This window comes from Petaurus breviceps, unplaced genomic scaffold, assembly GCF_028583685.1.
Source record: "Petaurus breviceps papuanus isolate PSGF00001 unplaced genomic scaffold, PetGlider_PUasm1.0 90591, whole genome shotgun sequence".
Taxonomy (NCBI): Eukaryota; Metazoa; Chordata; class Mammalia; order Diprotodontia; family Petauridae; genus Petaurus; species Petaurus breviceps.
Genome location: NW_027187280.1, coordinates 747,579 through 774,810, shown reverse-complemented (window position 1 = coordinate 774,810; position 27,232 = coordinate 747,579). Strand labels below are relative to the sequence as shown.

The 27,232-nt window shown below is 36.2% G+C and overlaps 1 protein-coding gene across 5 annotated transcripts in view; it reads left to right on the top strand.

Annotated features, from left to right (window-relative positions):
- The window catches only part of RPRD1B (regulation of nuclear pre-mRNA domain containing 1B), a 100,217-nt gene that overhangs the window by 15,276 nt on the left and 57,709 nt on the right, over positions 1–27,232 (top strand). For all 5 annotated transcript variants that reach the window (XM_069063508.1, XM_069063507.1, XM_069063509.1 and 2 more), the window contains exons 3-4: positions 1,331–1,464; positions 20,879–20,991. In XM_069063508.1, the coding sequence (XP_068919609.1) occupies positions 1,331–1,464; positions 20,879–20,991 (247 nt within the window). The remainder of the gene's footprint in view (positions 1–1,330; positions 1,465–20,878; positions 20,992–27,232) is intronic.

Here is a 27,232-nt window from a genome sequence, read left to right as displayed (position 1 = left end):
TCATGTCCTATCTCATTAATCCTTTTGATATAGAGGAATTTCTTTTTTGTAGTTGTGAACACAGCTTAACATATTACTAGACATAAGCACCATAACATTAATCAGAACTGAATTCCAGTACAAAAGAGATTTGGCATATATTTAGTTGTTTCATACTTAAAATCAGTAGGTGAAAAAAATAAAATCAGTAGGTAACTAGTGTTACATGTCAATTCATAGATAAGAACATCAGAATTCATTGAATTAATTTGCAACATCATTTAGACTGTCTTTTAAGCAGTAGCAAAATTCACACGAGGGAAGAGTGGAGACATTTTTCGTTCAGATGTTTCCTCATCTGTACTTCAACTTGAACTTAGCTTTGTTGTAGACCCTTTCCGGTTTTAAATTTGTGATCCTGTGATCTTTGTAGCATAATCATTTTGAAGGGATAAAACAAAGACACCCCCCCCCCCCCTTACCTAACTTTTTTTGGATGGAGGAAAATAAATGTATCATACTTGTTAGTCAGTCATTTTACTAGAAAGTACTCTCTTTGAGAGGCTTAAGGAAAGAAGTCCCAAATCCTCTCTTTAGATGTGCAGTTACAAAAGACTCTATTTTTTGCCATGTACTTTCAATCTTATTAGATTCTTTGAACAGGAAAAACAAACTTGGGACCAGATTGGAACATTTCAGAAACAGTTTGGAAATTTTTAAAAACACATTTTTATTTCTGTAGATATTTGGGAGATTTTTTTAAAAGCAGTTGAGGAAGATTGGCTCTGTATAATACAGAGGTGTGTGTGTGTGTGTGTGTGTGTGTGTGTGTGTGTGTGTGTGTGTGTGTGTGTGTGTGTGTGTGTGTGTGTTGCATTTGTAGGTTTTGAGTGATGTTTTGTTGAATTTCCTAACTTTCAAACGTATTTATCGTTTGCTTTTAAACTTCTTAAAATTTCCAAGCTGAGTTTCTATTAGAATGCTTGAAAATACAAATGATTTTAATTGGTGATATTTTTGTTAGAAAATAGTCAGCACCTGAATTGTGATTTCTTTTATTATCCTGAGCTCTTACCTGCCCTAGGAGATAGAGGTCTAATTGCTCTATTTACATTTATTTCCTAAAGGGAGAAAAAGAAAGAAAATATTTCCCTTTATATTGAATAACTTTTGAATTCCTTTTTGTTGTCGGTTCCTTACAATAAATGATAATCTTTCCTGGATTTGGTTGCTGGGGCATTATGATAATACATATCCTATTCTTTTGGTTTTAATGTTTTTTTTAATGGGCTTAATTTGATTTAAAATGAAAAGTAACATTTTGATATTTTCTCCTTACTTTTCTGGATAGAGAGGCAGATGAAGGCTGTAAAAAGCCTTTAGAAAGATTGCTGAACATCTGGCAAGAAAGAAGTGTTTATGGTGGTGAGTTCATTCAGCAGCTGAAGTTATCTATGGAAGACTCCAACAGCCCTCCACCTAAAGGTAGAAATATGTTTTATTGCTGGACTTTACCTGTGTTAAAAATGGAAGATGGAAAAAGTACAGTGGGAATTTCTATGAAGAGTTAGTTATTAAAAGAATTTGGCAGAGAAACAGTAGTTGGTAATTATAATAGCTTATTTATTTAACCCTTTAATATTTGCAAAGCATGACTTCTAACAGCCTTATAAGATAGTATAAGTATGATCTCTATTTTGAAAGATGAAAAATTTAGTTCTTTAGAGCTTAAATGACTTGCCAGTAGTCACATAGCTAGTAATGAGCTGAAGCAATTTCCTGTGACTCTTAAGTTAGGGTGAGTTGCTGATGTACATTGATTGGTGTTTTCTCTTTGAGACTTCCCTGTAGCAGTGAAATCACAGGCACTGTTGTCCTGGTGGAAATAAACCAAAAAAAAGAAAAACAATTCCTGACTTCAAGGACCCTATATTTTACTGAGGAATACAATTTTATACAGAAAAAGCAAGTACAAGATAATTTAATGAGAGAGAGAGAGAAAACTAACAACCCCCTCCTGGTTGATCAGAAAAGGCTTGTGTAAGAGATGACACTTGAGTTGAACTTTCAAGGAAGCTAGGATTCTAAGAGTTTGAGGTGAGCAGGAAGTATATTCTAGGAATGAGTGATAACCTCTGCAAAGGGACCAAATGGGAGATGGAATGCCAAGCAAAAGAAACAGCAGGTAGGCTGGAATGTAGAGTACAGTGGAATAATGTGAAATTTCTGGAAAGGTAGTTTGGCGCTAGATTGTAGAAGGCATTTGGTGCCAAACTGAAGAGTTTGTATTTTATCCTAGAGTTAATAGGGAGCCATTGATGATTCTTGAGTAGAGCCACTTAGTCAGACCTGTACTTTAGAAAGTTTATTATAGTAGATATATAGAGGGAAAATTGAAAATCGGAAGAACTTTTAGGAGACTTTTGCAGTAGTCAAAGCATGAACTAACGAGAGCTTGGACTAGAGTGCTAGCTGTTCAGGAGGAGAGAATTGAAAGGATAAGAGAAGTGTTATGGAGGTAGAATTGACAAGATTTAATAACTGATCAGATATGGAGGATAGAGGAGAGGAAAGGCTTGAGGATAACTTCAAGGTTACCAACTTCTAGTATGTTACTTGTCTCTTATGTGACAAAGAATGGTGGTACCTTTAACAGAAATAGGGAAGTTTGGAGCAAGGGTAGAATGTCTTGCAGGTAATTGGTGGTGTGGGATGGAAGTTGAGGAAAGAGATTAGATTTGGGTATATACATCTTTATAGAAATGACAGATCCATAGAAGCTAATGAGATTACTAAAAAGTGATACATGGAGCAAAGAAGATCCAGCAGGGTAGAAGATGTTTGGACCCTTACCTTCCTACTCTTTAACCCTATGCCACTTCTTAATGTAGCCATGAATAATAGTGTTTTTGGTTACCATATCACACTGTTTAGTTGTATTGAATATGTAGGCCATTAAACCCCCACTAGATCTATTTTAGATTGTTGGCTAACCATGCTTCCTCATCTTAAATTTGTAAAATTGACTTATTGAACCCAAATGTTTACATTTATCCCTATTAATTTTGTCTTACTAGGCATAGCATAATGTTATAGCCTGTTAAAATCTTTTTGGATCTTCACTACTGTCTAGCATTTTAGCTATCCCTCATACTTTGAGTCATCTGCATATTTGATAAGCAGACCCACTATGCCTTTAACCTTGTTGTTGATAAAAGTGTTAAGTAACATAAGGCCAAACAAAGATCCCTGAGGTACTCCACAAGAGACTTCCTTCCAAGTTGACATTGAACCACAGCAAAGTCTCAGTGCAGGCTTAAATAATGTGAAATTTGACTTAGTGTGAATTATAAAATACCAGGTCACATTTAATGCCAGCCAAAATTCATTTAATGTGCTGCATGAGAGCAAAATAAGGGTTTTAACATGCTGCCAAATAGTCATTCTGTGTTTGATTATCCTCCTGTGTGAATGTCATGCATACCATATTATCAATGTTCTATTAAATTTTTTTAGAAGGAACCTTTAACAAAATGGATGAAAGGAAGAACACTTCATTTGGATACACTGCCAGTGCAAAATAAATAAAGAGGCTTGTTACCACATTTACAACATTTTGTTGTAATTGAAGTAGTATGAATGTGATTGTAGTAACTTTAAAATAGGACAAGATGTTGGAATGCCAGAATATTTGGAATGGAATATTCTAAAGCACTTAGGTAAAATAAAAAGCTAAAGTTGCATCAGTTTTTGGTGATTTGCATACAACTATCTAGAAAAGAAGTGCTAGAAATACAGCATCTTTTTGTTTTATGGATTTAAAGATTGCAGTAAAAAACTCATTCATTCCTCTTAGTGGCGCAGCCATTCAGATAAAAGCTTCAAGTTTAAGGCTATAGAAGGAAAGAGAAATGAAGTGGATAGTCAGTGAAGTTTTACTGCAAGCTTTGGTTTGATAGCTCTAAAAATCAAGTTCAGCTGCATGATGTTAAAGTTACTAAAGAGATGGCCAGTGCAGATGGAAATTGAAGAAAAAATTCCAAGGAAGTAGATGATATTCTAGAAAACAATTTTTTACAGTGAATGAAACAGACTTATTCTGGAAATGGTGACTTCATGTATATATGTATTTTTTGCATATAATAGTATCTTGTATTTTTCCAATTACATAATTCAGGTTATACATATACAACCATGTTAAATATATTTCTACATTAGTCATGTTGTAAAAGAAAAGAATCAGAACAAAAGGGAAAAACAGAAGAACACAAAAATGGTATGCTTCTATCTGCATTCAGATTCCATAGTTCTTTCTCTGGATGTGGATAGCATTTTCTTTGACAAGTCTTTTGGAATTGTCTTACATTGCTGAGAAGAGCTAAGTCTATCAAAGTTGATCATTGCACAGTGTTGCTATTACTGTGTACAATGTTCTCTTGGTCTTGGTTCACTCAGCATAAGGCTTTCCAGGTTTTTCTGAAGTTTTCCTGCTCATCATTTCTTATGGAACAGTAGAATTCCATTACATCAGTATACCACAACTTGTTCAGCCATTCCCCAGTCAATGAACATCCCCTCAATTTCTAATTCTTGACCACCACAAAAAGAGTGGCTACAAATATTTTTGTACATGTGGGTCCTTTTCCCTTTTTTATGATCTCTTTGGGATACAGACCCAGTGGTATTGCTGAATCAAAGGGTATGCACAGTTTTATAGCCCTTTGGGCATAAAGAACTTATATTACTAAGAAATAAAAAATTGGACCTGGACTTCAAGTGTCCAAGGATCACCTGATATTTATATTGGGAGGTAATGTATGAAGAGGACTTTAAGTTAAAACAAGTGTTTTGTTCATCAGTCTCAAAATCCTCATACTCTGAAAAAGGTTACAGCCATTTATCACTTCAAGTTCTTTAATGTTTGAATACTAAAGCATGGGTGACTAAAGTTGTTTTTGAAGGCTGGTTTTCAAATTATTTTCACCCAGCTATTGAAAAATATTCTAAGGACAACAGCATTGCATTTAAACCATTACTGATTTTAGATAAGACCCTGGGTCGTTATGTGAAAATGTGAACATGCAGATATACTGAGATGTGTATAAAACTCTGAGCATCTACCAACATATTTTGAAGATGATGGTTCAGTCTACACTGCCAGAATATTTTAAATAACAATAATGATGCTTTCATCATATTGACAGTGTAGGCTTATCTTTAGGTATGATAATCAGTCATTTAAAAAATTTTTGCTTTAACTACTCTATAATCAGAAATATGTTTTTATCCTTTGTTATATTATGTTAATGGACACTTAAAAAACTTACTTTAAAAAATTTCATTGCATGTTTCTATTGGACTGGAACCAAATCACCATATTTTACATATAATTATAACTCAATAGTGCATATTCTAATCATTCAAGCTGTTAATGGGATTTATTCTTTGCACTTATCAAGACATGGCTGTTTTAATTCCTTATCATTTAATGTCACTAATTAATGGTTCTTTTGTGGGTCCAACTATTCAACCAATTAAAAAACACCTAACTACTACTCTGTAGCCTAAACTTTTCCATCCTGTCCATGGGAATAGCATGAGAAATTTTGTCAAATGCTTACTAAAATCTAGGTAAAACATGTCTGTTGTATTTGATATACCAGTCTGTTTGGTTAGTCATCAAACATTAAGTGCTTGTTAGGGGCCTGATTCTGTGCTCAATTAGAGATAAAATGAAAAGCAAAAGCATAGTCCCTGCCTTCAGGGAGCTCACGTTCTAGTGGATTATATGTACACACACATGCACACGTATGTGCGCACACACATACACACGTGTGTACACATACATACATGCACGTGTATGTGTTTGTTCATTTATTTAAGAAGCAATCTCAGAAAGGACAGGACCAGGAAGGATCTCCTTCAAAAAATAGAATTTGAGCTGAATTTTGAAGGAAGTTAGTGGAAGTAAAGAGACAAAACATTCTAGTTATGGAATAGCTAGTATGTGTGCACTGATGGAATATCATGTGTGAGGAACAGCAAATAGTCTACTATAGCTAGCTTATACAGAGGAGTAAAGTATATAAGATTAGAAAGGGAAGAAGGTCCAGGTTATGAAGAGATTTAAATGTCAAACAACATCCTGGAGTTAATAGAAAAGTACTGGAATATATTGAGTAGAGAGGGGATGATGTGGTCAACCTTCATTTTGGGGAAAAGCTTGGACAACAGATTAGATATGTGGCAAGTACTAGTGATGAGTTCAAGAATAACACCTGGGTGACTGGGAGGATAGTGGTGCCCTCAACAGTGATAGTTAAGTTGAAAAAGAGAGGAGGACTTTTGGGGAAAGATAATGAGTTTTGTTTTGAGAATGTTGAGTTTGAGGTGCCTTTGGGTCATCCAATTTGAGATATCCAAAAGGTAGTTAATGATGCAGAACTGGAATTCAAGGGAAACATTAGGGCTAGATCGGTAGTTCTGGGAAGCATTTGCATAGATAGTTGAACTGATGGAAACTCATAAGATCACTTAGCTCTTATATACAGGGAAAATAGAATAGGATCGGGGACAGAGTCTTGGGGGACTCTTGCCCATAATTAGTGGACTTGACCTACATGAAGATATATCAGAGGAGGCTGAGAAAGTGGAATATGACTTTTCGCCTCCCTATTCCAGTCATTTTCACTAGTTATCTTCCATGTCTGGAATTCTCTTCCTCCTCATCTCCCAATTCCTGGCTTTCTTCAAGTCCCACATAAGATTCTGCCTTCTACAAGTAGCCTTTTCCTATTTCCTTTAATGCTCATGACCCGTTTATCCTTTCTGTATCTCTCTTTTGTATATAGTTGTTTGCATATTGTTTCTCCCATTAGACTGTGAGCTCCTTGAGAGAGAGAAGTTTTTGTCTTTCTTTGTCTCCCTGTCACTTAGCTCAGTAGATGCTGAGTAAATGCTTGTTGACTTGAGATGACAGTGTCAGAGGCTTCATAGAGGTCAAGGGGGATGAGGATTAAGAAAACACCATTAGATTTGTCAATTAAGAGACTGTTGGTAACTTTGGAGGGATTGATAACATTGAATGAATAGGTTGGAAACCAGATGCAAAGGGTTTCCAAGTGAGTGAGAGAAATTTTATCAAAAAAGGAAATGGAATTAGTTTTTTTATGACCAGCTATTGATAAGTCTGTGCTGGCTCTTTGTGATCATTGCTTCCTTTTTCAGATGTTCACTAACCATGTCTTTAGTATATTTTAGGATTTTGCCAGTAATTGAAGTCAAGCTCAATGCCTTATAATTTGTAACCTCTGCTTTAAAAAAAAAAAAATGTTTTGAAAATAGCCTTTCCTCTTCTCCTGTTCTCTATTGTTTTTCAGAGATCACTGACAGCAGTAGCTCAGTCTTCACATTTGCCAGTTCTTTCATTACTTTGGGATTTAGTTTGTTTAGGTCTGGTGATTTGAATTTATCAGGATTAGCTAGATACTCTCGTAGCATCTTCTTACTTATCTTGGGTTCCAACTCCCTTTTTCTCCATTTTTATTTTCTACTCTATAATCCAAAGTTCATTCTCCTTGACATAGAAGCAGAATGAGAATTGCACAGCACTACTTCCTGTATTCATCCCACCCACCACAAGCAGTAGTCCTGTCCTTCTTTGATTCTCTTTTTCTCAGCATAGCTTTAAAAGCAAACAAAAAAGCCTGAACAGACAAAGAACTTTGTTGTCCTTAGTTTTCCTTACCAGCCTGTCATTCTGAGTTTTGGCATTATTGACGCTGCTCTTTCAAGACTATTCCTTGCTTTTGTATTCATACTCGTTACCTTCCCTTGTTTCAGTCTCCTTATATGTCTCTTTAAAATCAAAGTTGGTCAGTGAGTTTCCTGTAAAACACAATGATTTCTTTGGACAACTTTTCTTCCTCATAAAAATTGTTTCTCTGTCTTAAGAAATTTTATTCTTGAGAGTTTCCCATCCCTCCTGGTCTGACTTTTTCTCTATAGAACCTTATGACAACCTATATATTCTTTTGTTTGAAATTTTTGAAACAATTTCTCCTAAAATCTAGTTTACATGTCATATTCTGTGTGTGTCTTTCCTTTCCTTTTCTGTCACAAATTCTCAGATGGAATGGCCACTTTCTACCAGAGATTCCCATCATTCATACTCTTGCAGTCAGCTTCTCTTTGCCATTGAGAACCAGTTCCAAAAGGGGAGTTCCCCTTGATAGTTTTTCTGCCTTTTAAAGAATGAAATTATTAAGGTAAGCAAAGAAATTAGTAATTGCTGTGGTTTTGGCAGAGAAGAACTCCAACTGATAACTAGATAATTGAAGTTCTCCATCACTGCTGTATCATACCTCCATGTCAGGCTGGTGATAGGTTTCCCAAATTCCTCATCTATTCCATCCTTCTGTCTAGGTAGTCTATTGTATGCTTTGATATTCTTCTTCCTCTCTTGATTTTTACCTAAATGTTCTCTACTATGCTTCTCTCCTCTGCTTCCTAGATTTCCTGACACAAGTATGTCATATTACAACATACTAAATCTCTTCCCCTTTTTGGAAAATGTTTGCTCTTCCAGAACCATATTCCAGTCATGGGTCCTTTCATACCAAATCTTAGTAGTGATATTTATGAAATCCAGTGTTCTACTATAGTTGTTACCTATACTTTGTATATTTGCATGTTGACCTGTGAAACCATGGATTTTATTGCTCACTTCTTTTTGGATTTTCTTTGCCTCTGAATTTCTGGGCATCTTTGTTGCTATTCTTCTATATTTTAACTCCTTTCAATGTATCTAGCTTTGATACATATAGATTTTTTTTATCACTTCGCCTTCCTTTTCATTTTAAAGTCCTTTTGATTAGATTTTCAAGGCTCTCAGCAGATATATTTTCACTAGTCCCTACTGGCTGTGCTCTGTTCCTGGCCAAGATCTAGGTGTTTGCATATTTTTAAGCTGTGATCCAGAAATTAAGAAATCAGAAGTCCTTGTTATACCTTTTTGTTTTTTCCCCCAGTTGAGTTACTCTGGTTTGTTTTTTCTGAGTTCCTGTATCTATTGTAACAAATATTTTTGTTTTCTTTTTATATCACTGTCATTTCTAAATATATGCCCCCCACCTCAAGCCATTCTCTGTAACAAAAAGCAAAATCAGGGGAAAGAAAGTAATTTAGTAGAATTAACCAACATATTAAGCCACTCTTTGGTTTTCTTGTCCCCATTTGTACAATGGTTTGTTGGTAGTAACAAGTCTGGAAATAAAGCAGTTATGTTATTTTCAGTCACGTTCCCAAGTAGATCAGGATAAAATCTGGTATCAAGAGGTCCTTGCCTTCAACAACCTTGTCCAGCTGAAGTGACAAAGCCTAGAGCAGTAAGAGGTTATTAGTATAGTTTCTATCTATATATAGCCTAGAGGCAGTGAAGCAATACAGTGGATCCAGTATACAGGACCTGGAGTCAGGAAGACCTGAGTTCAAATGGCCTCAGACACTTTCTAGCCTTGTGACCCTGGGCAAGTCACTTGACCTTTGTCTCAGTTTCTTCAACTCCAAAATGGGTGTATTAGCAGCACCTACCTCACAGGGTTGTTGTATCAAACCTGATGATGTTTGTAAAGTGCTCAGCAGTGTCTGGTACATAGTAGTAGTAGTAGGTTCCCTTTCTCTCTCCCTTCCCCCACATTTTTTTAGAATGGAAGCTCTTACTTAGGAAAATCAGCTTTTTAGCTTTAACCCTGTACTCCAACCATAAAGGCAACTCAGTTTCTTTCCCAGGGCCATTCTTCAGGCCATTTTTTTCTCTATGGAATACCATTTCATTTCCTATCTATTCAGATATCTTGCTTCTCTCTATAATGCAGAACTTTCACGACCTACCTTAAGTACTCCTTTCTTCATGAAACTTTACCTGAATGCTCTAGCCTACTACCCCACAGTGGTTCCTTTCCTCCTCTGAACTATTGGGGCACTTATTTACTATACCACACATTTTGTGCTTTTACTACCTTGTGGTATCTCTTGTATTACTGCTTATCATTCTACATGACTGTATTGTTTACTCCACACCTAGGTTTACATTACTTGAGGGCAAGCATCATGTGCTATATTTATTTCTATTTCCTATAATAATTAGTACTTTAAAATTAATTTTATTTGCATTCGTTCTCCCTCCCCCCAAAACTTTCTTCAGTTGAGAGTGTTGGAGGAGGATTTGATACCATCCAGTTAAAAGTGACACCTAGGAAAACAGATTCATTTATTTATGAATGCTAAGAATTATTATACAAGAATATTTACTTTAGATGATTTTTGCTTGGTTATTTGCTAGGCCAGGAGTGGGGAACCTGTGACCTCAAGACCACATGTGGCATTCTCCGTTCTCAGGTGCAGCCCTTCAACTGAATCAAAAATTCACAGACAAATGAAGTTTGGGTTCTGTCAAAGGGGCACACTTGAGGACCTAGAGAGCCATATGTGGTCTCAGGGCTGCAGGTTCCCTACCCCTGGGCTAGACTATAAAAGACCCAGCTTAATAGAAACAGGGAGAGAAAATGGATAATGGGTCCTCCAGGAAGTTGGTCTGTAGCAGAGAATAGCCAATAGATAAAACTCCCTTTTATTGCAAACAAATATTTCCTGAAAATGGGAGTATATTAGCAACTGAGCCATCTTCACTTGTCAGAGTATACTGGAGCCAACTCTAACTGGTTCAGATTGTTAAGTTTTCAATGTGAGCATTTACCTTGAAAATCAGAAAATACTACAAATCAGGCCTTAGTTTATTGTTTTGTTGATTGTCTAGACTTAAGAAAGTGTTAGTAATGTCGATTAAACTTAAAAGTAGGTCAGTGGGTATGTTTTTTTTTTCCTGAAAAACTGGTTAGCACAACACTCCTCTGTCCTTTTACTCCATCCCTGAATCAGAGTGATCCCATCATTATTTCCATACTTTAGCAGTACTTCAGAGTCCTTATATAATGATATCTACTATTTTTTTTTTAATGCTAGAATTTCTTTTCTAGCCCAGGCTGTAGTTAGGCCACTCGTGAGCCATTCTCAGTACTTACTGACACAGAAGCTTGACCAGCTCTGTTTTTCTAATTTGGGCTGGTTCACCCCTAAATAGGGAGGGAGAGTCACCATTTTGGTACCAAATTGAGTACTACTGCAGCTTGGAATTCCCAAGCACAAGTGATCAGCCTCAGCTTCTCTGATAGCAGGGATTTTAAAGATTATAGGGATGTGCTGTCATGTCCTTCATAATAGCTGCTTTTTAAAAAGTTTTATTTAAATCTTTAATTTTTTTTATATTTCTGTCATTTCCCATTTGAAAATCTCTATCTTCCTATTGAAACCCTCCTTTGTAATATCTAGTTACTATTGGACTACATTCTCAGGAAGCTGGGCATAGCACTAGGATAAGAATTAGGAGACCTGGGTTTTATTACCATCTCTTCCACCAACTAGTTGTTTGACTTAGGGAGAGTAAACCACTCTCCCTCCTTAGACTTCAGCATCCTTATCTATGAAATGAAGGAATATGAAATGCTAGGTGGCACAGTGAATAGAGCACTGGCCCTAGAGTCGGGAGGACCTGAGTTCAAATCTGGCCTCAGACACTTAATACTTACTAGCTGTGTGACCTTGGGCAAGTCACTTAACCCCAATTGCTCTGCCTTCCCCCCTCCAAAAAGCAAAACCAAAAAAAAATAATAATAAAATGAAGGAATTGTGCTGGATGATGGTTTCTGAAGTTTTTTTTTAACTATAACATTCTATGAATTTTAAAGATGTTAGTGTTTATCCCATGGAATTGAAGATTTCCATGTTTCTTCTTAAAGTATTTGCCTCTTTTGCAGTATAAAAAGTTATTTTGCTTAATAATTTTGAAGCCTTTCTCTCCTTGAGAATTCCCAGAGCTTGTCCTACTTAGATTTCTTTAAGAATTCAGGGTCACTTCCATGCCATAATTAGGCTTTGGAGAAAGACTTTAGTGTTAAACAATAATGGTATCCTTAAATATTTTTGAAAAGCATGATGCAGAGGAAATTTGTGACTCATTAAGTGGTATTGGGGTATAGTGAAAAGAATGCTGGATTTTATATGAGAGGGACCTGGGTTTGGATCCCAGATTTGTTGCTTGCTGCAACCTGTGTGACATTGGGCAGGTCACTTAACCTTTCTGGCTCTTTTTTTTTTTTTAAATGTAAAAAATTAAGGGGGCTGGACTTGATAATCTTTTAGCTCTAAATCCTGTGATCTTATTTGCAACCATGTTAGACTTGAAAGGGCAGTATATGTTTCTCTTTATGTTTTGAAACTGGACCAAAGTAGTAATACAGGTAGTGAGCCTCTTCAAGTGAACTTTGGGGGGGGGGGGTGGAGCAGTTACAGAAAGGATCTTGTTTCTTTTTCAGAAATGCTACCCAAATGATAGGGACTTGGTATTTATTGATTTTATATGTTAATTGTATTAGGCATAAGAAAAATGTAGTGTCTTTTCTTTTTTAATATTGAAGATGACAAACCAGTGGTTACAACTTCTTTTCTAAATTTATGAATGGTTTCTAAACTGTACTACATTTGGGTTCTGTTTATCAGAATTCCGACAAATTTCCTCTGGCCTCATTGCTCTCTTAAGGATGTCACCTTGACATATGTTTTAAATGTTGACAACTCAGGTGGAGTAGTAAATAGAGTACCCTCCCTGGAGTCAGGAGGACCCAAGTTCAGATTCTGCCTCAGATACTCGATGCATACTAGTTGTGTGACTCTGTGGGCAACCCACTTAATCCTGATTGCTTTGCCAAAAAAAAAAAATGTTTACAGGCTGCTTTTTATTGAGGGTGGTGGTAAACAAGATTCATCAAACATGGAGATGAGAAAATCACTTCCCAATCTGCTTCTTCCTCAGCACTAGTTTTCCTGAATCAATAGTGTAGGTAATAGTTGGGCTTCAGGGTTTTGAATAGAGTGAAAGAGAATATGCAAATTTTTAAGTTTGTGTGTTTTTCTCTTCTCCTTCTTTCCCTTACCAGATAGCTTTAGATTTGAGAGATTAAGGAGATGGCAGTAGATGAAGTAGGTACTTTGTGCCATGTTAAATATTCTTACGGTTTATAGGTCAGTTTTCTGGTTACTGGTTTTAAGGATTTATTTATAATTTTGAACTAGTAGTTTTCCTGTAAAAAGTTAAGTTATGTATTCAGATCTTATCTTTGATACTTACTAGCTGTGTGATCTCAGACAAGTTACTTAACCCTACAGAAAATGGCAGTTTCTTAGTTGAAGGAATCCAATCTGCACAGAAGTCTTTATTGCAGCACCCCCAACAAGTGCTCATCCAACTTTTATTTGCAGCCCTTCGGTGATGAGGGATCCACTACTTTCTGAGGCAACTCATTCCAATTTTGAACTTTTCCACTTCTTAGGAAGTTTTTCCTTTTATATTGCCCTAAATTTTGCCTCTCTTGCAACTTTGTTTCTATTTCTCCTAGTTTTGCCCTCCTGCTAAATGAATTCCTATTCTACATGACAGTCTTTCAAATACTTGAAGACAGCTATTAGAGTATTCATGACATGGTCCTATTCTTATCCATCCTAAATGTCAGCCTATTCTTGCATGATATTTCTGGGCCCCCTCATTAACCTGGTTGCCTTACTTTGGATGCCCCACAGTTTCATTGTCCAGGGTTTGAATTCTTGCTTTGACATTTATTAGTTGACTGGACGTGATCAAGTCATTTCAGCCTCTGAGCCTCAGTTACCTCTTGTGTAAAAGGGAATATTAATAACTGCATTCCTTGATTCACAGTGTTGTCAGGAAAAGTATCAGTTAAAGGAACTGGGGTTATTTAGCTTTAAAAAAAGACAAATTGGGGGGACGTGAGAGCAAATATTTGAGTCTGTCCTTGTGCAAGTGAGATTATAGACTTATTCTGTTTGACCCCAAAGAGTAAAACTTGGAGGAAGGTACAGAAAAGGGGATTTCAGCTTGACATGAAATCTTTCCATCCATTCGAACTGTCCAAAAGAGGAATAGGCTGCTTCTGATGAGAGTGGTTCTTTCTTGTTTGTGGCAACATAGATTTTAAAGCAGGAAGAACCTGAGAAGCCATCTGGTCTGGCCTCTTCTTTTTTATAGGTAAAAGATCTGACACTTAGAAAGATTCAGTGCCTTGGCAGAACTCCCACATACTCAGTGACAAAGACAGATTTGAACTCACGTACTTTGATTCTAAATCTATTATTCTTTTCAGCATATTTTACTGACTCTTCAAATAATACGCTGGATGACCATTTTAGGACATAGTTGTAGAAATGCTTCTTGGTCAGTTATGAGTTGAATTAGATGGCCTTTGTGCTCCTTTACAATTCTTCAGTTCAGATTAAATCTACCTTTTCAAGAGTGGTATATCAGAGGTGGCTAGTTGGCACAGTGAATAGAACACCGGCCCTGGAGTCAGGAGGACCTGAGTTTAAATGTGGCCTCAGACAATTAATACTTACTAGCTGTGTGACCTTGGGCAAGTCACTTAACCCCAATTGCCCTGCCCTCCCCCCTCCAAAAAGCAAAAAAAAAAAAAAAAGCGGTTTATCAGTCAGTCAAGGAAACATTTATCAAACACCTACCATATGCCAGGCACTATGCTAAGTGCCAATGGTACAAAGAAAAAAATAAAAAAATTCCCTCCTCTGAAGGTATGTTCAGCCAAAGGAAACATGTCCAATATAGGAGAGGTGTCATGCAGAAGTGACACTTGAGCCTGAGACTTAAAGGAAGTAAGGGATTTATTTCATGAGCCAGGAGTGAAGAGCCAAAGCATTATAGGTATGCAGAACAGTGAATACAAAGGTATGGAAGCAAGCACATATGAGGAACAGCCAGAAGGCCAGTTTGGCTAGATTGTAAGCTGTTTAGTGGAGAAAGCTTTGGATCTACAACCAAGAGACCTGTGTTTGAATCCCAACTGAGACACTTATTAGCTTGATGTCATTGAGTAAATCATTTCACCTCCTGAGCCTCAGTTTCCTCATCTGTAAAATGGGGGTATTTGCTTCTTGGGGTTGTCATGATGAAAGAAATTTTTAAATTATTAAGTACTTTATAAAAGTGAATTATTACAGCATTCCAATAAGATACTCAGGAGCAGGTATTATTGTCATCTTGTGATTTAAAAGAAATTCATGATACAACATGTTGATAGATACTGTTGATAGATACCAGGTATTGGAACCCCATGTGGCTGAGATTATGTAGTTTACAGATATGCATAGTTCACATTGATTAGAAATTTATGTCTTTTGCTTTTTTTGTTATTTTAAACTTATTGCAAATATGGGTATGCGCCCTACTTCAAGAAAAGCTGTATGTGAAAATAAAATTGCTGAGGCAGGATGGGGAACAGTTTAAATTTTGGAGCTGGAAAAGGCTTGGGGAGCTAATCAGTCTCCTCCATCTGTTTCTGTACCCCAACAAGTTTTATAGACAAGGGAAATATGAAACTGAATAAAGTTACTTGCTATACAACCAGAGCTACAACACAAATGTCTTGCCTTCCGATCCAGCGTGCTTTCAGTTGCCATAGGCTGGTTATTTGCCATATCAGAAAAGTAGACTTTTTTGGGGGAGGGGGTATCAGATTTTTTAATTTAATTGATATAAGAAACTCCCAGTCAGGAGACTTCCTCAACCAGTGCAGATCACCACCTGCTTTGCAATTTAGACTTAGTGAGTTGCCTTACAAAATATTACTAATTCTATAAAGGGAGTTCTCCTTAAGTGCTTGTACTTTAGTACCTGTGAGATACTCCATTGCACAACTTTGGTTTCTACTCAACTCTTTAAGTATACGTTTATGATGTAAAGTGAGGTACATCTGCAAATATGTTCCAAAATAGTAATAATGCTTTTGTATCTAGTCTTGATGGAAAGATTTCTCTTGAATGAGGCAGGTCTTACCTCTTTTTATCTCAGCTTGGAAACAGGTGTGACTGCTGGAATGAACCTTGCTGATGACTTCTGATCACTCTTTGCTACTGTAATTTTGGCTCTAGCAACTAGGTAAAACCTTTGCTGCAACTTTGATGTCCAAAGCTAGATTATTATTCTTTGAGTATGTCTTAAGTTTGTTAGGTGAGATATGAGAAGTAGAGCACAAACTGATGGAATGACAGACTTTTCTTTATATTAAGAAAGACTGCATTAGTTCTAGGATTTGTGGTTTGTCTTGTTGCACAGAGATCCTTAATGCCTTTTGGCACTTACTCCAAAGGCAACTGGGCTTTTGTTAATGGAAGTATGGGATATTCATAGTCTAGAGCTAGAGCCAGTCTCTGACATAATGCATAGAGGAAAGAAAGGTAGACAGGTGGGAGGGTTAAGATTATGAACATGATCTACTTTGGCTATATGTACTCTTTCTCTTTCTGGCTTCCTGGTGATGAACATCATCCACAAATTTGGCATCCTATGGGTCAAACTATTAACTTGAAGCTATGATTTAGTTTTGTCTGTAGAGATGGCATTTTGAAGACTCCTTTCTAATCCTGTCCCCTGCATTTACAAGCTGTGTAACCAGGGACAAGTCACTTGATATATCTTAAGTTTTGTCTTCTTCATTTGCAAAATGTAAATAATACCTTGTAGTGTTTCCCAGGTTTGTTGTGGAATCATATGAGAATATTTATTTCCAAGTGTTTTGAAAAAGAGTGAAGTGTGGCACACATAATTCTTCAATACTTCAAAAGATTCTTGATTTCATTGGTATAGGTTCTTCTATCACTGGTACAGATTACAATCCCTTCCAAAAGAACTTAGTCATTTGGTAAAATCTCTGATATGGAGAACTTGATTGGTCTACAGCCTATAGATATCTGATCCATTATTAGGCCTATACTTGAAGCTTTCCCATCTCAGCAGGATTTGGCAGACTTGGTGATCACTGATGTGCTGAAACATTGGAGGAAGTAAGTATGGAGTTTTAATGTGATCACTTTTACACCACTGTTAAGTTACTCCACTTCACTTACCATAAATGATTTACTTGAACATATTACATATCCATTTGTTGCAGTTTAAGGATATTTCAAATTATTTGTAGGTATAGATAGAGATAAGTATAAGTTTAAATATATATATTTTTTGTTTTTGTTTTGGTTTTTTTTTGGAGGGGAAAAGGCAAGGCAGTTGAGGTTAAGTGACTTGCCTAAGGCACACAGCTAGTAAGTATGATTAAGTGTGTGAGGTTCGATTTGAACTCAGATCCTCCTGACTCCAGGGCTGGTGCTCTTTTCACTGTACCACCTAGCTGTCCCTAAACATATATATATATATATATATATATATATATTTTTTTTTTTTTAAGCAATCAGGGTTAAGTAACTTGCTCAAGGTTACATGGCCAGTTATTTCTGGGTGTGGTGCTAAGTATCTGAGCCCGGATTTGATCCCCAGGTTATCCTGACACTGGGGCCGGTGCTCTTACTCACTGAGCCACGTGGTTGCCCCTAAGCAATTGGGGTTAAGTAACTTGTTCAAGGTTATACGGCCAGGTGTTTTGGGGTGGATGTTAAGTGTCTGAGCCCGGATTCGATCCCCAGGTTATCCTGACACTGGAACCAGTGCTCTTACTCTCTATGCTACCTCGCCGCCCCCCTAAATATATTTTTTAATTAGCCTTCAGATCTCATATAAGGAACAGTGTCTGAGACAAAAAAATCATGTAGTCCAAGAACATGATGGCCATAATTGGTATGAGGTTTGTCAAAATGAAGTGCTGTAGTGATGGTGAGGAAAGGGACAAATAGGTTGATATGCTCATTGTTTATTAGTACTGATAACTGTCCTTTTTCGCATCTTTCTTGCTGTTTGTAGTAACATACGCTTATAGGTATAAAATTTGAGAACTCTTTCATTTTACAAATGAGAAAACTGATAGTTATGGAGGGCAGGTGACTGACTTCCCAAGTAATAAGCATAAGAGATTTTGCACCTTGAGTTCTCTGACTTATCTTCTACTGTACAATACTGACTCCAAGGTGAGAGTTGTGGACAAATTTATTTTTATACTTGTTATATGGCTATATGGAGAGTCTTTCAAATAAGGAGTAATATAGGTTTCTTTTTGCTAGTTTGTGTTTATGACATTTTCAGTATGTGAAAGAAGTTTTGTTGCACAGATGTACAAATATGATCATTCACAATGATCCTATTGTCTCCAACCTACCCTTTGATGTTCTTTGCTATAGTAGTTAATAATAGCTACTCATATTTCTGTAATACTTTTAAGTTCTACAAAGCACTTTGCCAATACTAAAGCTATATGATAGGGAGCATAAGTATATTCATTTTACACATATGGAAATTGAGGTCTAGAGATAAATTTACTCAGTGACTTTCATGAGGTTACATAGCAAATGAGCAATAGGGTTGAAGCTTTGACTTAGATTTCTTTACTCAGTCAAATTCAGTTCTTTTTCTATTGTACCAAAGAAAAAGAATATGGTTTCTAGTAGGTTTATTTTCCATGGCTTCTTAGACCTTTTATCTTCTTCAGATTTTAGATTATTACCCTTCAAGTAGCTCATGCTTAGAATCATAGAAAAAACTTAAATAGTATCTTCATGCTATTAATTTACATCATATTGTATTTGTTTCTTTGTGGTAGTTCAGTTCTGGGTTTTCTGTCCAACATAATGTGAAAATAATTATTTGAAAAGTAATTGGCACATCTCTTAAAAGCCTAGAACATGGGGAAAAATTAAAATTTTAAATTGTCAACAAAAAAGGTTTAATTTCAGTGGCTCTTGGGCAGTTTGCTTAATTTCTGAACCCTTTGGTTTTATTTACATTTCTCAGTAATTTTTTTTTATTTTAAAGTGAAATTGGACTTATTTTACAAAGACCTAGTAAGAATGTATGTATTTGAAAAATGCTTAACTTGTTGACCATGCATTTTTAATATGCGGTCTTTGGTAATTTTAAAGCCACAGCAGTTAAAATTTTTTTAAATGTAAAGTAATGATCTGTCTGAAATATCAATTATATTGGATTATTTAGGTAAATTGGATTATAAAATTATTGATTTAGAGTTAGGAGATCAGAACTTCATCTTACACATGAGGAAACTGAGGTCCAGTAAGATAAAGTACTTAAGTGGCAGAGCCAGGATTTGCTGTCAGGTTCACATTGCTTGATGTTTCTTATTTCACTTTTCAGTCAGATTTCTTTTAAAATGATGATGTTTTATAATTAGACAACTTCCACTTTTTCACTATTACAAATATTTCTTCTCATTAGTCTAAACTGACATACACCGACACTACCTTTGGTCATGCTTAATGCTGTGTACCCCTGAGACTAGGTGAAAAACCCATGGCATTATTTGTTAAAATGTTAAACTTTTCACCAATCACCTCTTGGAAAAGATTGCAAAAAGAAAAATCCTCGGAATATCATAGCCAAATTTCAGAGTTCCCAAGGCAAGGAGAAAATATTATAAGCAGACAGGAAGGAACGATTTTACTATTGTGGAAACATAATCAGGATAATACAAGATCTAGAAGCTTCTACATTCAGGGGATTGAAGAGCTTGAATTATGATATTCTGGAGTCAAAGGAGCTGGGATTAAAACCAAGAATCACCTACCCAGCAAAACTGAGTATAATGCTTCAGGGGAAAATATGGTCATTCAGTGACATAGAGGACTTTCAGGCATTCTTGATGAAAAAACCAGAGCTGAACAGAAAATTTGACTTTCAATTACAAGAAGCATGAGAAGGTAAATAGAAAAAAGAAATCATAAGGAAGTTACTAAAGTTGAATTATTTACATCCCTACATGGGAAAATATATACATATATATGTATAAGAGGGTGTATATATGTATAAATATATATATGTGAGTGTGTGCATGTGTGTGTACATGTATATATAGACAGGGAACACAGGATGGGTTGAATATGAAGGGACAGTATCTTAAAAATAAAATTAAGAGGTAAGAGAGGAATATATTGGGAGGAGAAAGGGAGAGATAGATTAGGGTAAATATCTCATAAAAGAAGCAAGAGAACACTGTTACAATGGAGGGGAAGGGCAGTAAGGTGAAAGGGAATGGGTCAACCTTACTCTCACTGAATTTGACTTAAGGAGGGAATAACATACATATTCAATTGGGTATTTTACACTACAGGAAAGCAGAGGGGAATGGGATGGGTGGGGGGGGAGGTGATAGAAGGAAGGGCAGATTTGGGGAAGAGGGTAGTTAGAAACAAACACTTTAGAAAAGGGACAGGATCAAACTAGAAAATAGAATAAGTGAGGGGCAGGATAGGATGGAGGGAAATATAATTAGTTTTTCACAATATAACTACTATGGAAATGTTTTGTGTATACATGTATAACCTATGTTGAAATGGTTATCTTCCCAGTGGGGGGTGGGTGAAGAAGGAAGAAGGGAAAGACTCTGGAACTCAAAAGTTTCAAAAAAGAAATGTTAATGCATGTTACAAGCAATAGGGAAATAAGATATACAGGCACTGGGTTATAGAAATCCATCTTGCCCTACTAGAAAGTTGGCGGGGAGATGAGGGAGGATATAAGAGAGAACAGATTAGGGGAAGCGTATTCAGTAGGCTCACTACTCTGGGGTGGGGGTAGGGGAGAGATGGGGAGAAAAATTTGTAACTCAAAATCTTGTGGAAATGAATGTTGAAAGCTAAAAATAAGTAAAGAAATTGGAAAATTAAAAAAAAAAAGTTAAACTTTTTCTTTTTTAGAATTTGTAAAAATTTTGCCCTGAGTTTACATATAAGAAATAATACATATTATTTAAGACTATGTGACTTAGTTTGCTTTTTTTGGTTTGTTGTTTTTGTCACATAGCCGCAGAGGAGAAGAAATCACTCAAGCGAACTTTTCAGCAGATACAAGAGGATGAAGATGATGATTACCCTGGAAGCTACTCTCCCCAAGATCCTACAGCAGGCCCTCTCTTGGTATGTCCAGTAAATGGGAGTAAACTACTTAAGGTTTGATCCTTAGGGAAATTCTTAACCAGTAGAGGCAGTTAAAAGAGATAAATTTGATTACATGAATTGAAAGCTTTTGCAACAAGGGAAAAAACTTATGTATCAAGTATCTCTGAGAGTTTTGTGGACCCAAGATATAGGGACAACAGTCCAAAACCAAAAACCTTTCACCAATAGATGAGTGGTCAAAAAATGTGAACAAACAATTCTCAAAAGAGTTGTATGAAAGAATGTTCCATATCACTAATGATAAGAGAGATTCAAATCAAAGTAACCCTAAGCTTTCACCTCAAACCCAGAAGGTTGTCAAAAATAACAAAAGATACCTAATTGTATAGTATTGTGTTGGAATAGTATTGGAAAAATGGTGAAAAGAGACAAACCAATGCATATTGGTGGAGCTGCAAATTTGTACGCCTATTCTGGAAAGCAAGTTAGAATTAGGCAAGTAAAGTGACTAAAATGTCTCTGACTCAGAAATTTCATTATTAGGCATATACCCCGAGGAGGTCATTGACAAAAAGAAAGGCTCCACATGCAAAATATTTATAATGGCATTTTTGTCCTAGCACCTGGAAACAAGTTAGGTACCTATTAAATGGGATATGGTTAAACAAATAATGGTACATGAATGTAAGAAATATTACCATACTGGAAGAAACAACAGATATGCTGAATACAGAGAAATCAGAAAAGACTTATGTGAACTGATATCAAGTGAAGTGGTTAAACCAGAGTCAGGAAAACAAATATAATGACTTAAACAGTGTAAATGGAAAGAACTACTACCAAAGAACAGTTGAAAATGTTATGGACTTCCAGGTCATTTGACCAACAAGATGGAATACTAGACTTTTTATGGTTTTTTTTTTCTGATTCTCACAACCTATCAGCCTTTCTTAAACAAATTTAGCACCATAAAAAATGATTTCAACTGTCTCCATGGTATAGGACACCAAGAACATGACAAAAGTACTCCATGAACTTAACGCCTAATTTAGCTCACTCAATACTTCCTCTCTCTACCATTCACCATTCTCCCAGCAGCAAGACTACAATAGCCTGCTGGAACTTTTGCTGGCTTGCAAAAGAATGTGACCCTCCCCACACCCTCTCCACTTCTTTCCAGTGCCTGAAGATCTAAACTCTAAACTGCAGAAATTTGCTGAGGCTGCAATAGCCAGTGAGCTACATTGTTTCTGATTCTCATTGGTCTAGCTATTCCACTGATCTACCTCAATTTTTTAATCAATACCAGATGGTTTTCATGAAGGTAGCTTAATAAAATAACTGGAGGTCTGGAAGTGCTGTTTTTCCCTTTTATTCTGACCCTTTTTCATCATTTCTCTTGATATTATAGAGCTTTTGTTTTTCCAGATGAATTTTGTTATAATTTTATCAAATTCTGTAAAGGATACCCCTGGTAATTTGGTTGATATAACATTGAAAGTACAAACTTTCATAGTATTTATTCATTTTTATAATACTAGCGCTGCCCAGCCATGAACACTGAATATTCCTCTAGCCATTTAAGTTCTTTATTTCTTTAAGGAGCACTTTGTAATTATTGAATCTCTACAAGTCTTTTGTGTGTTTCAGTATTATCCTGATACCTTATAAATTTTGCAGTTAATTGGAATAGGTTTTACCTTTTATTCTCCTTGAATTTTGTTGTTAATAGAAATGCAGTTTATTTTTGAAGTTTTATTTTTTAGCCTACAATTTTGCTGAAGGTTTTATCTTTGCCAATTCACTTAGGATTTTTTTAAGTTTACTGTCATATATATTATCAGCAAATAGGCATAGTTTTATCTATTCTGTATTTATCTTTATGCCTTTAATTTCTTTCTTTTGTCTTATTGCTATTGCTAGCATTTCCAGAACTTTATCAAGTAACAGTGGGTAGAAAGGGCATTTTTGCATCCCTTATTTATTGGAAAAGGTTCAGTGTATCTCAATTTCATGATACTTGCTTCTGGTTTTATTTTATTTTTTCATTTTTATTTTCAGTTCCTAATTCTCTCCTTATCCATACCATCATACATCTGATGTCATGCAAATTAAATAGATTTTTAAAATAATATTTAAAAAGCCCCTCTATGTCTATATTTTGTTGTTGATTTTTTTTAGCACAAATTAATGTTGTACTTTGTGAGATTTTTTTTTTCTGCATGTATTGAGGTAATCATGTGGTTTTGGACATTTTGACTTTTTAATATGATTAATTATGTTGATTGCTTTTCCATTTTCCTAATGTTGAACCATCCTTGCATCCCTGGTATAAATCCAGCACCATAATGAATGATTTCTTGGATAATTTGCTGTAGTCTCAGAATTTTATTGAAATTTAAAAAATATATATTCATGAATGATATTGGCCTGTGGTTTTCCTTCTGTGTTTTATCTTTGCCTGATTTAAATATTAGGACTGTAATATATGTCATAAAAGGATTATGGTAGGGAACTTGCTTTCTCAGTTTTTGAGACTAGTTTGTATAGTGTGGGAATTAATTATTGCTGGCAGCTTAGGTGGTACAGTGAATAGAGTGCTGGGCCTAGAGTCAGGAAGACTCATCTTCCTGAGTTCAAATCCACCTTCAGGCACTAACTAGCTGTGTGTCCCTGGGCAAGTCACTTATTCCTGTTTACCTTAGTTTTCTCATCTATAAAATGAACTGGCGAAGGAAATGACAAACCATTTCAGCATCTTTGGTAGGAAAATCCCAATGGGGTTATGAAGACTCAGACACAGCTGAAAAACTAAACAACAAAATTAATTATTCTTTTAAAATTTGATAGAATTCTCTTGTGAATCCATAAGGAACAGGAATTTTGTTTTTTTAGATTGAGTTATTTATGATCTCTTTGTCACTTTGAGTATATTTCTGAAGGTATTCATCTCTTTTATGTTCTCAGTTTTATTAGCATATAATTATGCGTAAGAGATTCTGACTATGCCTTTTATTTTGTTATGACTTAATCTTGCTCATTTGATATTTTATTTATTTTCTTCCATTCTAATCAGATTAGCTGAAAGTCAGTCAATTTCGTTAGTCTTTTCAAAACACTAGCTTTTATTTACCATTTTTATGTTTTTTTGGGGAGTGGAGGTGGGAGAGGTTCTAGTGTAACTATTGTTTGTAATTTTTCAATATGGCTCAGAAAAAACAAGGTATGAGAGTATACTCTCAACTCACCCTGTCTTAGGGGGGATATCAGGTGTTGTCTGTTACACGTTTTTGGACTTTTAAAATTATTGAACCTTTGTACTGATTTTTTTTCCTCTCTTTTTAAAAAACACTGTTATAGTATGGGACATACTTTCAGGTAGGGAAGAGGATATTGAAGAAAACTATTAAGATTTTTAAAAAATTCAAAAAAGCAAATGAATTTTGCCAAATTATATAGAAACTTGACCCCAAAGAAATGTGAGAAGATAGCTGTACCTGTTCCTTTGCAGAGGTGTAGAACATAACTTATAGTCAAGTTTGTGGGTTTTTTTTTTTTTAGGGTATCAATTGCTTTTGATGAGTTTTTTTCTCTTTAGAAATTTGTTATAAGGATAGCCTTTTGGGGAAGAGGGAAAACTAGGATGGAATGAGAAATGTAAGCAATGTGAAAACAAAAGGTATCCATAAAATCTGTTTTTTGAAAAATGACAACCCCCCCCAGTTGAAAATATGACCACAAGGTGGTGCTGATATCCAGTTTTTAAAAAAAGATTAAAGTGGGTAGCTCCTGCTGAACCTCTCTTGTATTATTGACTTGCCAGATAACTTTTCTTTGATGCTTTATTTAAAGCAAATTTCTTTTTTCGTTTGCATGTGATTCTTCAGGAATTAGTAGCTAACAAGTTTTTTGCAAATGGTTTACATACCACTGTTGTCCTTAAGGAGAGTCATCATAGTGAAAAAAAGAGTTGACTCTGTGTGTGTGTGTGTGTGTGTGTGTGTGTGTGTGTGTGTGTGTGTAGGGCAGATTGCAAGTTTTCTAAGCCTTAAACAATTTTATTAAAATTCTGTTTATACACATGTATTAGGAACTTTTATATCCCCATGTATAGTATCTTGCACATTTTAGATATTTAGTAAATTTTGTTGATGATACTATGTATTAGTTCAAATGATCCTTAACTTTGTTGTGAATTTCCTCCACTAATAGAGTTCAGATTTTGCTTCCCACATCTCTGGTGTGTGGTGTTGTGATAGTAATGGCAATTAAAGATTCCCCTGTATTGGCTTAGTTTTCAAATTGATTGTGTTAAAACCCAGAGTTTGTTAATCCCACCTGTGGGATGGGCTTGTTGATGTGAAAAGAAAGTCCTGAACTGGGAGGAGCTGGTGATGTAGATTTGGAGAGACACTAGAGAGAGGCGGAAGATCTTTTTGGAAGCAGCACCTCGTGGAGAGAGAGAGACTAAGAGAATTGCTGGTGGCCGCTTTGAATTGCCCTGGACTTTTGAGACCTGCCCCCTGAGCTGCCAAGGACTGAGGAGACATGGCTGTTTTGCTGGTACTTTGTCTGTTTTGATGTTGTTTTGCCAGATTTGTCCACTGGTGAAAGACAGTCCTTTTGTTGAAGAAGTCCTGGAACCTGGCTGTTCGCTAAGAAGCCCTGAGACTGTCCTGCAGACAGAGAGTGAATACTGTCCACTGGTGAGGGACAGTGCTGTTGTTGCAGGGGTCTGGAGACTGTCCTGCAGACAGAGTGAATACTGTCCACTGGTGAAGGACAGTGCTGTTGTTGCAGGGGTCTGGGAGCCTTTCTGTTGGTTCAGAAGCCCTGAAGAAGGATTTTCTTGTTGTATGTTTACAGAAATCCTGGGAGAGGGCTTTGCTAATGTGTTCAGGGGTTCTAGGACTGTTCTACAGAGGATAAATTCATGAAGGGACTGGCAATGTATCTTGTGGCTTTGCTAAGCCTTGTCTCCCCAGGAACTAAGATTGCTGAGAACTTGCCTCCTGTCAAGATGAAGAAAAGAGCTCCATTTGGGTATTAAGTGCTGTGTTTAAACTTGATGTAACTCTGGGGTAGATTCAATTGTGATCCAGGGGTGGGGAACTTTTGACCTTATGTTTGGAAACTAATCTCCATTTGAGAAGAGGGGCTTTGTGGTGGACTTAATTAAGGTATAGCCTAGGGGTGGAGAAGTATTTAGAAGGGAGACTTTGTAATTGATTGAATGATTGGAAGGTCCTGGGGTGGGGTAGTCCTTGGAGATTATTTAATCAGGCTTAGTAAATGCTGTATTTGGAATGATGTCATGTTTTGATCTTCTCTGTTCTTGGTTTGTCACTGAATAAAATAGAGAGCACCTATGCTGGTATTTTGAACCTGGGAAGTTGCCTTCTTTTGGCATTACATTACAGGTGTACACATGGTGCCCTTGCTTCGTTAGATTCATTACTGTGGCCCCAAAGTTCATCATTTAGTGGCCAACTTTGTGATAACGAACTTTCAGCATGGGCTGGTTTTAGACTAACAATAGGCATATTAATATTAGTCTACCCAGATTGATGCTGCTCAACCTCAGTAGGACCTGTCAGAGATGAAACATTAGAGGAGGACTTTAGTGGAGTTGTACATGCCTGTTTATCTTATAAAAGCCTCCCTCTGGTGCTTGTCTGTTTCATAAGTGTGTTGGGGGTGAGTGGTTAAATGATCATATCGGATTTAAATTTAATGTTTGTAAATTATTAAAAAATTAGAGATTTAAAACATTTTGTTTTTATTTGATTAATAGCTAAAAAGTCAACTGCTCCTCACAAACTAAGTAGTGAATCTTTCAAAACATTTTGTATTTTTCTTTCTTTTTTTTTGACTTGTACTTTATATAAATATTCTCATAAAGATTTAAACTTTGGAGTCATCTTCAGCTCTTGAGTCTTGCAACACACACATGCTCCCTTTCCCCTCCTCTCCTCCCCCCCCCCCCCCTTTCCCTCTTCCTTTCTCCCTCTTCCTCTCCTTTCCCTGTCCCTCTCTCCCCTCCTCATGTCCAGGCAGTTGCCAAGGCTTATTGACTCTACCTTCTCTCACATTTAACCCCTTCTCTTTACTTACACAGCTACCACTCTTGTTCACACCCTTATTGTTTCACTTAGATTACCACCTTAGGCTCTTAATTCGTCTCTTTGCCTTGAGTCTCTTCCCTCTTCTTTAGTCTGTCCTTCACACATCACTTCCCTGCTCGCTGTGATCCCTTGGT